Genomic DNA, 13,734 nt, shown 5'->3' with positions numbered 1-13,734 from the left:
ATTCCGTTCCGTTCCCGAAAAAATAGAACATGTCCTATTGTTGTCCGCAATTGCAGACAAGAATAGGCATATTCTATTAGTGCCGGCGATGTGCGGTCCGCAAAATGCCGCCATCCGTGGATCCGCAAAACCCATTACGGACGTCTAAATGGAGCCTAACAGAAAATGAAGATGTAACTGTATGAAAACCTCGCCGTTTTGTCTTTTCTAAGTCTCTTTTGTCATTTGCAGGAGGTGAAATCCATCCTGGAAGATTTAAGTGTCCAGAAAGGAGAAGCGAGTGCGCAGCTGAACGAGAAGAGGACACAGCTCTCCGCCAGCAGACAGGAAGTCCTGGAGGAAGAGGAGAAACTGCAGAAAACCATCTCTGAGGTCCACACACAGAAGTCCGGTGAGATGTCCGCATACACCACACGTGACATCATGACCCCTGGGGTGAAGAAGCTGCTGAATCCATCACTGCTCGCTTTCCTTGTTGACAGAGCTAAAGCACATTCTGGAGATGCAGCAACTGGAGGACAGCGAGCTTCAGGGCCTGAGACTGCAGCACGAGCAGAAGATCAGTGACCTGGAGAGGACGCAGGCGCTGCTGCTGCAGGTGAGATGTGCTGCGGTACATGCGCACTGCACTCCCCAGTCATTCCGTGGCATCTGCTCCACGTACTGGGTGTGCAGTGACCTGTAGGACCCGAGTTAATAAGGGTTAAATGAGCACTGTGTCCGCAGGGAAAGCTGGAGCTGGAGAACCTGCAGAGGACGTTGCCGCGGGCCCATGGAGAAGTGGAGTGGCAGCGGCAGCTACTGGAGAAAGACCACCAAGAGATTGAGCTCCTGATGACGCAGATGCACGCCCTGCAGGAGAAGGTGGAGGCCCTGAGCAAGCAGAAGGAGAATCTGCAGGAAAACAACAAGGAGCTGGAGTGCCAACTCGACCAGAGCAAAAAGTAAGTGTCATACACCGTCCTCACCACTGGGGACAGTCATTACAGGAGGAGCCTGTGTTGGCTGACAACTGAGAATCATTTATTTACTAGTAGTCTATAAAGGGTTAATTCATAGTCAAGTGTCAAAATGCAGAAGTGGAGCAATGCAGCAAGAGAAGGGAGAAGACTGCAGCAGGGGGAGGAGGAGACGAGGGAGAAGACTGCAGGAGGAGGAGACGAGGGAGAAGACTGCAGGAGGAGGAGACGAGGGAGAAGACTGCAGGAGGAGGAGACGAGGGAGAAGACTGTAGGAGGAGAAGACGAGGGAGAAGACTGCAGCAGGGGGAGACGAGGGAGAAGACTGCAGCAGGGGGAGACGAGGGAGAAGACTGCAGGAGGAGGAGACGAGGGAGAAGACTGCAGCAGGGGGAGACGAGGGAGAAGACTGCAGGAGGAGGAGACGAGGGAGAAGACTGCAGGAGGAGGAGACGAGGGAGAAGACTGCAGGAGGAGGAGACGAGGGAGAAGACTGCAGGAGGAGAAGACGAGGGAGAAGACTGCAGCAGGGGGAGACGAGGGAGAAGACTGCAGCAGGGGGAGACGAGGGAGAAGACTGCAGGAGGAGGAGACGAGGGAGAAGACTGCAGCAGGGGGGAGACGAGGGGGAAGACTGCAGCAGGGGGAGACGAGGGAGAAGACTGCAGCAGGGGGAGACGAGGGAGAAGACTGCAGCAGGGGGAGACGAGGGAGAAGACTGCAGCAGGAGGAGACGAGGGAGAAGACTGCAGCAGGGGGAGACGAGGGAGAAGACTGCAGGAGGAGGAGACGAGGGAGAAGACTGCAGGAGGAGGAGACGAGGGAGAAGACTGCAGCAGGGGGAGGAGGAGACGAGGGAGAAGACTGCAGCAGGGGGAGGAGGAGACGAGGGAGAAGACTGCAGGAGGGGGAGACGAGGGAGAAGACTGCAGGAGGAGGTGACGAGGGAGAAGACTGCAGCAGGAGGAGACGAGGGAGAAGACTGCAGCAGGAGGAGACGAGGGAGAAGACTGCAGCAGGGGAGGAGGCGAGGGAGAAGACTGTAGGAGGAGGAGACGAGGGAGAAGACTGCAGCAGGGGGAGACGAGGGAGAAGACTGCAGCAGGGGGAGACGAGGGAGAAGACTGCAGGAGGAGGAGACGAGGGAGAAGACTGCAGCAGGGGGAGACGAGGGAGAAGACTGCAGGAGGAGGAGACGAGGGAGAAGACTGCAGCAGGGGGAGACGAGGGAGAAGACTGCAGGAGGAGGAGACGAGGGAGAAGACTGCAGGAGGAGAAGACGAGGGAGAAGACTGCAGCAGGGGGAGACGAGGGAGAAGACTGCAGCAGGGGGAGACGAGGGAGAAGACTGCAGCAGGGGGAGACGAGGGAGAAGACTGCAGCAGGGGGAGACGAGGGAGAAGACTGCAGCAGGGGGAGACGAGGGAGAAGACTGCAGCAGGGGGAGACGAGGGAGAAGACTGCAGCAGGGGGAGACGAGGGAGAAGACTGCAGGAGGAGGAGGCGAGGGAGAAGACTGCAGGAGGAGGAGACGAGGGAGAAGACTGCAGCAGGGGGAGGAGGAGACGAGGGAGAAGACTGCAGCAGGGGGAGGAGGAGACGAGGGAGAAGACTGCAGGAGGAGGAGACGAGGGAGAAGACTGCAGGAGGAGGTGACGAGGGAGAAGACTGCAGGAGGAGGAGACGAGGGAGAAGACTGCAGGAGGAGGAGACGAGGGAGAAGACTGCAGGAGGAGGAGACGAGGGAGAAGACTGCAGGAGGAGGAGACGAGGGGGAGAAGACTGCAGGAGGAGGAGACGAGGGAGAAGACTGCAGCAGGGGGAGGGGTCGGGAGGAGGAGACGACGAGGGAGAAGACTGCAGCAGGGGGAGGGGTCGGGAGGAGGAGACGAGGGAGAAGACTGCAGGAGGAGGAGACGAGGGAGAAGACTGCAGGAGGAGGAGACGAGGGAGAAGACTGCAGCAGGGGGAGGAGGAGACGAGGGAGAAGAGTGCAGGAGGAGGAGACGAGGGAGAAGACTGCAGCAGGGGGAGGAGGAGACGAGGGAGAAGACTGCAGGAGGAGGAGACGAGGGAGAAGACTGCAGCAGGGGGAGGAGGAGACGAGGGAGAAGACTGCAGCAGGGGGAGGAGGAGACGAGGGAGAAGACTGCAGGAGGAGAAGACTGCAGGAGGAGGAGACGAGGGAGAAGACTGCAGGAGGAGGAGACGAGGGAGAAGACTGCAGGAGGAGGAGACGAGGGAGAAGACTGCAGCAGGGGGAGACGAGGGAGAAGACTGCAGGAGGAGGAGACGAGGGAGAAGACTGCAGGAGGAGGAGACGAGGGAGAAGACTGCAGGAGGAGGAGACGAGGGAGAAGACTGCAGGAGGAGAAGACGAGGGAGAAGACTGCAGCAGGGGGAGACGAGGGAGAAGACTGCAGCAGGGGGAGACGAGGGAGAAGACTGCAGGAGGAGGAGACGAGGGAGAAGACTGCAGCAGGGGGAGACGAGGGAGAAGACTGCAGGAGGAGGAGACGAGGGAGAAGACTGCAGGAGGAGGAGACGAGGGAGAAGACTGCAGCAGGGGGAGGAGGAGACGAGGGAGAAGACTGCAGCAGGGGGAGGAGGAGACGAGGGAGAAGACTGCAGGAGGAGGAGACGAGGGAGAAGACTGCAGGAGGAGGAGACGAGGGAGAAGACTGTAGGAGGAGAAGACGAGGGAGAAGACTGCAGCAGGGGGAGACGAGGGAGAAGACTGCAGGAGGAGGAGACGAGGGAGAAGACTGCAGCAGGGGGAGACGAGGGAGAAGACTGCAGGAGGAGGAGACGAGGGAGAAGACTGCAGGAGGAGGAGACGAGGGAGAAGACTGCAGGAGGAGGAGACGAGGGAGAAGACTGCAGGAGGAGGAGACGAGGGAGAAGACTGCAGCAGGGGGAGGAGGAGACGAGGGAGAAGACTGCAGCAGGGGGAGGAGGAGACGAGGGAGAAGACTGCAGGAGGAGGTGACGAGGGAGAAGACTGCAGGAGGAGGTGACGAGGGAGAAGACTGCAGCAGGGGGAGACGAGGGAGAAGACTGCAGGAGGAGGAGACGAGGGAGAAGACTGCAGGAGGAGGAGACGAGGGAGAAGACTGCAGGAGGAGGAGACGAGGGAGAAGACTGCAGGAGGAGAAGACGAGGGAGAAGACTGCAGCAGGGGGAGACGAGGGAGAAGACTGCAGCAGGGGGAGACGAGGGAGAAGACTGCAGGAGGAGGAGACGAGGGAGAAGACTGCAGGAGGAGGAGACGAGGGAGAAGACTGCAGGAGGAGGAGACGAGGGAGAAGACTGCAGCAGGGGGAGGAGGAGACGAGGGAGAAGACTGCAGCAGGGGGAGGAGGAGACGAGGGAGAAGACTGCAGGAGGAGGAGACGAGGGAGAAGACTGCAGGAGGAGGTGACGAGGGAGAAGACTGCAGGAGGAGGTGACGAGGGAGAAGACTGCAGGAGGAGGTGACGAGGGAGAAGACTGCAGGAGGAGGAGACGAGGGAGAAGACTGCAGGAGGAGGAGACGAGGGAGAAGACTGCAGGAGGAGGAGACGAGGGAGAAGACTGCAGCAGGGGGAGGAGGAGACGAGGGAGAAGACTGCAGCAGGGGGAGGAGGAGACGAGGGAGAAGACTGCAGGAGGAGGAGACGAGGGAGAAGACTGCAGGAGGAGGAGACGAGGGAGAAGACTGCAGGAGGAGGAGACGAGGGAGAAGACTGCAGGAGGAGGTGACGAGGGAGAAGACTGCAGGAGGAGGTGACGAGGGAGAAGACTGCAGGAGGAGGTGACGAGGGAGAAGACTGCAGGAGGAGGAGACGAGGGAGAAGACTGCAGGAGGAGGAGACGAGGGAGAAGACTGCAGGAGGAGGAGACGAGGGAGAAGACTGCAGCAGGGGGAGGGGTCGGGAGGAGGAGACGACGAGGGAGAAGACTGCAGGAGGAGGAGACGAGGGAGAAGACTGCAGGAGGAGGAGACGAGGGAGAAGACTGCAGGAGGAGGAGACGAGGGAGAAGACTGCAGCAGGGGGAGGGGTCGGGAGGAGGAGACGAGGGAGAAGACTGCAGGAGGAGGAGACGAGGGAGAAGACTGCAGGAGGAGGAGACGAGGGAGAAGACTGCAGCAGGGGGAGGAGGAGACGAGGGAGAAGACTGCAGGAGGAGGAGACGAGGGAGAAGACTGCAGCAGGGGGAGGAGGAGACGAGGGAGAAGACTGCAGGAGGAGGAGACGAGGGAGAAGACTGCAGGAGGAGGAGACGAAGGAGAAGACTGCAGGAGGAGGTGACGAGGGAGAAGACTGCAGGAGGAGGAGACGAGGGAGAAGACTCCAGGAGGAGGAGACGAGGGAGAAGACTGCAGGAGGAGGAGACGAGGGAGAAGACTGCACGAGTAGGAGACGAGGGAGAAGACTGCAGGAGGAGGAGACGAGGGAGAAGACTGCAGGAGGAGGAGACGAGGGAGAAGACTGCAGGAGGAGGAGACGAGGGAGAAGACTGCAGCAGGGGGAGACGAGGGAGAAGACTGCAGGAGGAGGAGACGAGGGAGAAGACTGCAGGAGGAGGAGACGAGGGAGAAGACTGCAGGAGGAGAAGACGAGGGAGAAGACTGCAGGAGGAGGAGACGAGGGAGAAGACTGCAGGAGGAGGAGACGAGGGAGAAGACTGCAGGAGGAGGAGACGAGGGAGAAGACTGCAGCAGGGGGAGACGAGGGAGAAGACTGCAGGAGGAGGAGACGAGGGAGAAGACTGCAGCAGGGGGAGGGGTCAGATGCAGGCAGGGACTGTAGCAGGAGGACAGGTTGCTGTCTGATTTTGCTCGCCTGTTGTTCTCGATGTGACACTGACTTCCTTACATGTTTGTGAGTTGTTTCCTGTGTTTTTTGTTGTCAGAGCGTTGTCAGACATGGAGGAATGTAACAGGACAGCGGGGAGCGCTCTGGAGAGACTGGAGGCTGATGTAAGGAGCTTAGAGAACGAGCTGAGTGACCTGAAGAAGCAGAAGCAGGCGGCGAGGCAGGAAACCGAGGCCGCTCAGCAGACCCTGCGAGGTGAGGCGGGAAATAGCGGAGCAGTGTGTCACACAAGGCTGCTCCTCTGGTGATGACATGTGTGACACTAAAGGCTGCTCCTCTGGTGATGACCTGTGTGACACTAAAGGCTGCTCCTCTGGTGATGACACTAAAGGCTGCTCCTCTGGTGATGACACTAAAGGCTGCTCCTCTGGTGATGACATGTGTGACACTAAAGGCTGCTCCTCTGGTGATGACATGTGTGACACTAAAGGCTGCTCCTCTGGTGATGACATGTGTGACACTAAAGGCTGCTCCTCTGGTGATGACACTAAAGGCTGCTCCTCTGGTGATGACATGTGTGACACTAAAGGCTGCTCCTCTGGTGATGACATGTGTGACACTAAAGGCTGCTCCTCTGGTGATGACACTAAAGGCTGCTCCTCTGGTGATGACATGTGAGACACTAAAGGCTGCTCCTCTGGTGATGACCTGTGTGACACTAAAGGCTGCTCCTCTGGTGATGACATGTGTGACACTAAAGGCTGCTCCTCTGGTGATGACATGTGTGACACTAAAGGCTGCTCCTCTGGTGATGACACTAAAGGCTGCTCCTCTGGTGATGACCTGTGTGACACTAAAGGCTGCTCCTCTGGTGATGACATGTGTGACACTAAAGGCTGCTCCTCTGGTGATGACATGTGTGACACTAAAGGCTGCTCCTCTGGTGATGACACTAAAGGCTGCTCCTCTGGTGATGACCTGTGTGACACTAAAGGCTGCTCCTCTGGTGATGACATGTGTGACACTAAAGGCTGCTCCTCTGGTGATGACACTAAAGGCTGCTCCTCTGGTGATGACATGTGTGACACTAAAGGCTGCTCCTCTGGTGATGACATGTGTGACACTAAAGGCTGCTCCTCTGGTGATGACATGTGTGACACTAAAGGCTGCTCCTCTGGTGATGACCTGTGTGACACTAAAGGCTGCTCCTCTGGTGATGACATCTGTGACACTAAAGGCTGCTCCTCTGGTGATGACACTAAAGGCTGCTCCTCTGGTGATGACCTGTGTGACACTAAAGGCTGCTCCTCTGGTGATGACATGTGTGACACTAAAGGCTGCTCCTCTGGTGATGACATGTGTGACACTAAAGGCTGCTCCTCTGGTGATGACATGTGTGACACTAAAGGCTGCTCCTCTGGTGATGACACTAAAGGCTGCTCCTCTGGTGATGACATGTGTGACACTAAAGGCTGCTCCTCTGGTGATGACACTAAAGGCTGCTCCTCTGGTGATGACATGTGTGACACTAAAGGCTGCTCCTCTGGTGATGACATGTGTGACACTAAAGGCTGCTCCTCTGGTGATGACATGTGTGACACTAAAGGCTGCTCCTCTGGTGATGACATGTGTGACACTAAAGGCTGCTCCTCTGGTGATGACATGTGTGACACTAAAGGCTGCTCCTCTGGTGATGACACTAAAGGCTGCTCCTCTGGTGATGACCTGTGTGACACTAAAGGCTGCTCCTCTGGTGATGACATGTGTGACACTAAAGGCTGCTCCTCTGGTGATGACACTAAAGGCTGCTCCTCTGGTGATGACATGTGTGACACTAAAGGCTGCTCCTCTGGTGATGACACTAAAGGCTGCTCCTCTGGTGATGACATGTGTGACACTAAAGGCTGCTCCTCTGGTGATGACATGTGTGACACTAAAGGCTGCTCCTCTGGTGATGACATGTGTGACACTAAAGGCTGCTCCTCTGGTGATGACATGTGTGACACTAAAGGCTGCTCCTCTGGTGATGACATGTGTGACACTAAAGGCTGCTCCTCTGGTTATGACATGTGTGACACTAAAGGCTGCTCCTCTGGTGATGACATGTGTGACACTAAAGGCTGCTCCTCTGGTGATGACCTGTGTGACACTAAAGGCTGCTCCTTTGGTGATGACATGTGTGACACTAAAGGCTGCTCCTCTGGTGATGACATGTGTGACACTAAAGGCTGCTCCTCTGGTGATGACATGTGTGACACTAAAGGCTGCTCCTCTGGTGATGACATGTGAGACACTAAAGGCTGCTCCTCTGGTGATGACATGTGTGACACTAAAGGCTGCTCCTCTGGTGATGACATGTGTGACACTAAAGGCTGCTCCTCTGGTGATGACACTAAAGGCTGCTCCTCTGGTGATGACATGTGTGACACTAAAGGCTGCTCCTCTGGTGATGACATGTGTGACACTAAAGGCTGCTCCTCTGGTGATGACCTGTGTGACACTAAAGGCTGCTCCTCTGGTGATGACATGTGTGACACTAAAGGCTGCTCCTCTGGTGATGACATGTGTGACACTAAAGGCTGCTCCTCTGGTGATGACATGTGTGACACTAAAGGCTGCTCCTCTGGTGATGACATGTGTGACACTAAAGGCTGCTCCTTTGGTGATGACATGTGTGACACTAAAGGCTGCTCCTCTGGTGATGACACTAAAGGCTGCTCCTCTGGTGATGACATGTGTGACACTAAAGGCTGCTCCTCTGGTGATGACATGTGTGACACTAAAGGCTGCTCCTCTGGTGATGACATGTGTGACACTAAAGGCTGCTCCTCTGGTGATGACATGTGTGACACTAAAGGCTGCTCCTCTGGTGATGACATGTGTGACACTAAAGGCTGCTCCTCTGGTGATGACACTAAAGGCTGCTCCTCTGGTGATGACATGTGTGACACTAAAGGCTGCTCCTCTGGTGATGACATGTGTGACACTAAAGGCTGCTCCTCTGGTGATGACACTAAAGGCTGCTCCTCTGGTGATGACATGTGTGACACTAAAGGCTGCTCCTCTGGTGATGACATGTGTGACACTAAAGGCTGCTCCTCTGGTGATGACACTAAAGGCTGCTCCTCTGGTGATGACCTGTGTGACACTAAAGGCTGCTCCTCTGGTGATGACATGTGTGACACTAAAGGCTGCTCCTCTGGTGATGACATGTGTGACACTAAAGGCTGCTCCTCTGGTGATGACACTAAAGGCTGCTCCTCTGGTGATGACCTGTGTGACACTAAAGGCTGCTCCTCTGGTGATGACATGTGTGACACTAAAGGCTGCTCCTCTGGTGATGACACTAAAGGCTGCTCCTCTGGTGATGACATGTGTGACACTAAAGGCTGCTCCTCTGGTGATGACATGTGTGACACTAAAGGCTGCTCCTCTGGTGATGACACTAAAGGCTGCTCCTCTGGTGATGACCTGTGTGACACTAAAGGCTGCTCCTCTGGTGATGACATCTGTGACACTAAAGGCTGCTCCTCTGGTGATGACACTAAAGGCTGCTCCTCTGGTGATGACATGTGTGACACTAAAGGCTGCTCCTCTGGTGATGACATCTGTGACACTAAAGGCTGCTCCTCTGGTGATGACCTGTGTGACACTAAAGGCTGCTCCTCTGGTGATGACATGTGTGACACTAAAGGCTGCTCCTCTGGTGATGACATGTGTGACACTAAAGGCTGCTCCTCTGGTGATGACATGTGTGACACTAAAGGCTGCTCCTCTGGTGATGACATGTGTGACACTAAAGGCTGCTCCTCTGGTGATGACACTAAAGGCTGCTCCTCTGGTGATGACATGTGTGACACTAAAGGCTGCTCCTCTGGTGATGACCTGTGTGACACTAAAGGCTGCTCCTCTGGTGATGACACTAAAGGCTGCTCCTCTGGTGATGACACTAAAGGCTGCTCCTCTGGTGATGACATGTGTGACACTAAAGGCTGCTCCTCTGGTGATGACATGTGTGACACTAAAGGCTGCTCCTCTGGTGATGACATGTGTGACACTAAAGGCTGCTCCTCTGGTGATGACATGTGTGACACTAAAGGCTGCTCCTCTGGTGATGACCTGTGTGACACTAAAGGCTGCTCCTCTGGTGATGACATGTGTGACACTAAAGGCTGCTCCTCTGGTGATGACCTGTGTGACACTAAAGGCTGCTCCTCTGGTGATGACCTGTGTGACACTAAAGGCTGCTCCTCTGGTGATGACCTGTGTGACACTAAAGGCTGCTCCTCTGGTGATGACATGTGTGACACTAAAGGCTGCTCCTCTGGTGATGACCTGTGTGACACTAAAGGCTGCTCCTCTGGTGATGACCTGTGTGACACTAAAGGCTGCTCCTCTGGTGATGACATGTGTGACACTAAAGGCTGCTCCTCTGGTGATGACATGTGTGACACTAAAGGCTGCTCCTCTGGTGATGACATGTGTGACACTAAAGGCTGCTCCTCTGGTGATGACATGTGTGACACTAAAGGCTGCTCCTCTGGTGATGACATCTGTGACACTAAAGGCTGCTCCTCTGGTGATGACATCTGTGACACTAAAGGCTGCTCCTCTGGTGATGACATGTGTGACACTAAAGGCTGCTCCTCTGGTGATGACACTAAAGGCTGCTCCTCTGGTGATGACACTAAAGGCTGCTCCTCTGGTGATGACCTGTGTGACACTAAAGGCTGCTCCTCTGGTGATGACATGTGTGACACTAAAGGCTGCTCCTCTGGTGATGACATGTGTGACACTAAATGCTGCTCCTCTGGTGATGACCTGTGTGACACTAAAGGCTGCTCCTCTGGTGATGACCTGTGTGACACTAAAGGCTGCTCCTCTGGTGATGACATGTGTGACACTAAAGGCTGCTCCTCTGGTGATGACCTGTGTGACACTAAAGGCTGCTCCTTTGGTGATGACATGTGTGACACTAAAGGCTGCTCCTCTGGTGATGACATGTGAGACACTAAAGGCTGCTCCTCTGGTGATGACCTGTGCGGGGGGGGTCAGTGTGCGGCACTAAAGGCTGCTCCTCTGGTGATGACCTGTGCGGGGGTCAGTGTGCGGCACTAAAGGCTGCTCCTCTGGTGATGACCTGTGCGGGGGTCAGTGTGCGGCACTAAAGGCTGCTCCTCTGGTGATGACCTGTGCGGGGGGGTCAGTGTGCGGCACTAAAGGCTGCTCCTCTGGTGATGACCTGTGCGGGGGGGGGTCAGTGTGCGGCACTAAAGGCTGCTCCTCTGGTGATGACCTGTGCGGGGGTCAGTGTGTGACACTAAAGGCTGCTCCTCTGGTGATGACCTGTGCGGGGGGGGGTCAGTGTGCGGCACTAAAGGCTGCTCCTCTGGTGATGACCTGTGCGGGGGTCAGTGTGTGACACTAAAGGCTGCTCCTCTGGTGATGACCTGTGCGGGGGTCAGTGTGCGGCACTAAAGGCTGCTCCTCTGGTGATGACCTGTGCGGGGGGGTCAGTGTGCGGCACTAAAGGCTGCTCCTCTGATGATGACCTGTGCGGGGGGGGGTCAGTGTGCGGCACTAAAGGCTGCTCCTCTGGTGATGACCTGTGCGGGGGTCAGTGTGTGACACTAAAGGCTGCTCCTCTGGTGATGACCTGTGCGGGGGGGGGTCAGTGTGCGGCACTAAAGGCTGCTCCAGTTACTGAGACTTCCTCTCCTGATCACAGATAAAACCGATGAGATGAACGGCCTGATAAAAGAACTCGCTGCTCTGAAGGACCAACTGCGGCTGCTGGAGCAGGTACAATATGGAGTAATAGTGACTCAGCGCCCCCTGCTGGCCAGGGTTAGGCGACCGTTTAGGGGTCGGCAACCTCCGGAACTCCAGCTGTTGTGAAACTACAACTCCCAGCATCACTACTTAATCTTCTCTGACCTCCCATAGAAATGGATGGAGGACGCTGGGAATTGTAGTTTCTCATCAGCTGGAATGCCGGAGGTTGCTGACCCCTGGTTTACAGTGTATAAAGCGGCGGGGCGGCTGTAACTAGACAGTGGCAGGGCGGCGCAGCCTCCGCTATGATTCGCTGTTCTCTTCCAGGATCTGCGGAGCACCACCAAGCAGCGGGACGACATGTTGCAGCAGAAGACGTCTCTGCAGGAGGAGATGAGAGACGCTGCAGGGAGACACCGGCTGCTGCAGGAGAAGGAGCGGAGGACGGAGGAGCGCCTGAGGCAGCTGCAGAGAACTGTGGAGGAGAAGGAGGGTGAAGTCGCCCTGCAGGACGCGGTGAGGACACCACTGTAATAACCATTGTCTGATCACTGGGGCCTCACCGGTCACAGTCCCCTCTGGTACCTGCAGGGGGCATGCTGACGACGCGGTGGTTTACCATCCAGCATTTCCCGCACAGCGGAGGGCGGTTTATTGTCCCCGTCCCTTCAATGTGTTCATTCTGTTTCTCCAGCAATGGAAGCAAATCCTGAAAGAAATCAAAGAGCAGGAAGAGCAGCTCCGAGGGGCAGCCGCAAAACTGGAGCTTGACAGGCAGAACTATGAGAGGGAGCGGTCTGACAGGCAGAACAACCTGGATATGATCACCCAAAGAGTCAGTGCCCAGGAGGGGCGTGCCCTGAAGCTGCAGCAGGAGGAGCGGTGGGGCGCTGCGCTGGAGGAGTCGCTGGACGCTGCAAGTAATTACATTCCCTGACTTTACTGAAATGAGCCCGCAGCTTGAAGAATCCGACATCCTGTATCTGATGGGGGTTATCATTCTGTTATCAGCTTCTGATGTTTACTTGTCCTTCTGCCCGGGATGAGGGTGCCACATCCAGCTTAACAAGGACTGTGCTGCGGCCGGGCGGCTGTATGGGTGGCGCGTGCTGCGGCCGGGCGGCTGTGTGGATGGCGCGTGCTGCGGCTGTGTGGATGGCGCGTGCTGCGGCCAGGCGGCTGTGTGGGTGGCGCGTGCTGCGGCCAGGCGGCTGTGTGGATGGCGCGTGCTGCGGCTGTATGGGTGGCGCGTGCTGCGGCTGTGTGGGTGGCGCGTGCTGCGGCTGTGTGGATGGCGCGTGCTGCGGCTGTGTGGGTGGCGCGTGCTGCGGCTGTGTGGGTGGCGCGTGCTGCGGCTGTGTGGGTGGCGCGTGCTGCGGCTGTGTGGGTGGCGCGTGCTGCGGCCGGGCGGCTGTATGGATGACGCTTGCTGCGGCTGTATAGATGGCGCTTGCTGCGGCCGGGCGGCTGTATGGGTGGCGCTTGCTGTGGCCGGGCGACTATATGGATGGCGCTGGCTGCGGCTGTATGAATGGCATTTGCTGCGGCTGTATAGATGACGCTTGCTGCGGCCGGGCAGCTGTATGGATGGCATTTGCTGCAGCCGGGCGGCTGTATGAATGGTATTTGCTGCGGCCGGGCGGCTGTATGGATGGCGCTTGCTGCGGCCGGGCGGCTGTATGGATGACGCTTGCTGCGGCCGGGCGCCTGTATAGATGACGCTTGCTGCGGCCGGGCGGCTGTATAGATGACGCTTGCTGCGGCCGGGCGGCTGTATAGATGACGCTTGCTGCGGCCGGGCGGCTGTATAGATGACGCTTGCTGCGGCCGGGCGGCTGTATAGATGACGCTTGCTGCAGCCGGGCGGCTGTATGAATGGTATTTGCTGCGGCTGTATAGATGGCATTTGCTGCGGCTGTATAGATGGCGCTTGCTGCAGCCGGGCGCCTGTATAGATGACGCTTGCTGCGGCGGGCGGCTGTATAGTTGGCATTTGCTGCGGCTGTATAGATGGCGCTTGCTGCGGCCGGGCGGCTGTATGGATGGCGCTTGCTGCGGCCGGGCGACTGTATGGATGGCGCTTGCTGCGGCTGTATGGATGGCGCTTGCTGCGGCCGGGCGACTGTATAGATGGCGCTTGCTGCGGCCAGGCGGCTGTCTGAATGGCATTTGCTGCGGCCGGGTGACTGTATAGATGGCGC

General features: G+C 57.0%; 1 protein-coding gene across 1 annotated transcript in view; it reads left to right on the top strand.

Moving 5' to 3' along the window:
- CNTRL (centriolin) overlaps positions 1 to 13,734 on the top strand; it is a 109,808-nt gene that overhangs the window by 88,507 nt on the left and 7,567 nt on the right. The window contains 7 exon segments of the mRNA XM_040406034.1: positions 232 to 391; positions 483 to 598; positions 727 to 944; positions 5,856 to 6,013; positions 11,487 to 11,560; positions 11,861 to 12,049; positions 12,228 to 12,453. Of these exon segments, the coding sequence (XP_040261968.1) occupies positions 232 to 391; positions 483 to 598; positions 727 to 944; positions 5,856 to 6,013; positions 11,487 to 11,560; positions 11,861 to 12,049; positions 12,228 to 12,453 (1,141 nt within the window).

The sequence above is a fragment of the Bufo bufo genome, chromosome 8, assembly GCF_905171765.1.
Source record: "Bufo bufo chromosome 8, aBufBuf1.1, whole genome shotgun sequence".
Lineage (NCBI taxonomy): Eukaryota > Metazoa > Chordata > Amphibia > Anura > Bufonidae > Bufo > Bufo bufo.
This window is presented reverse-complemented; position numbering and strand designations above follow the sequence as displayed.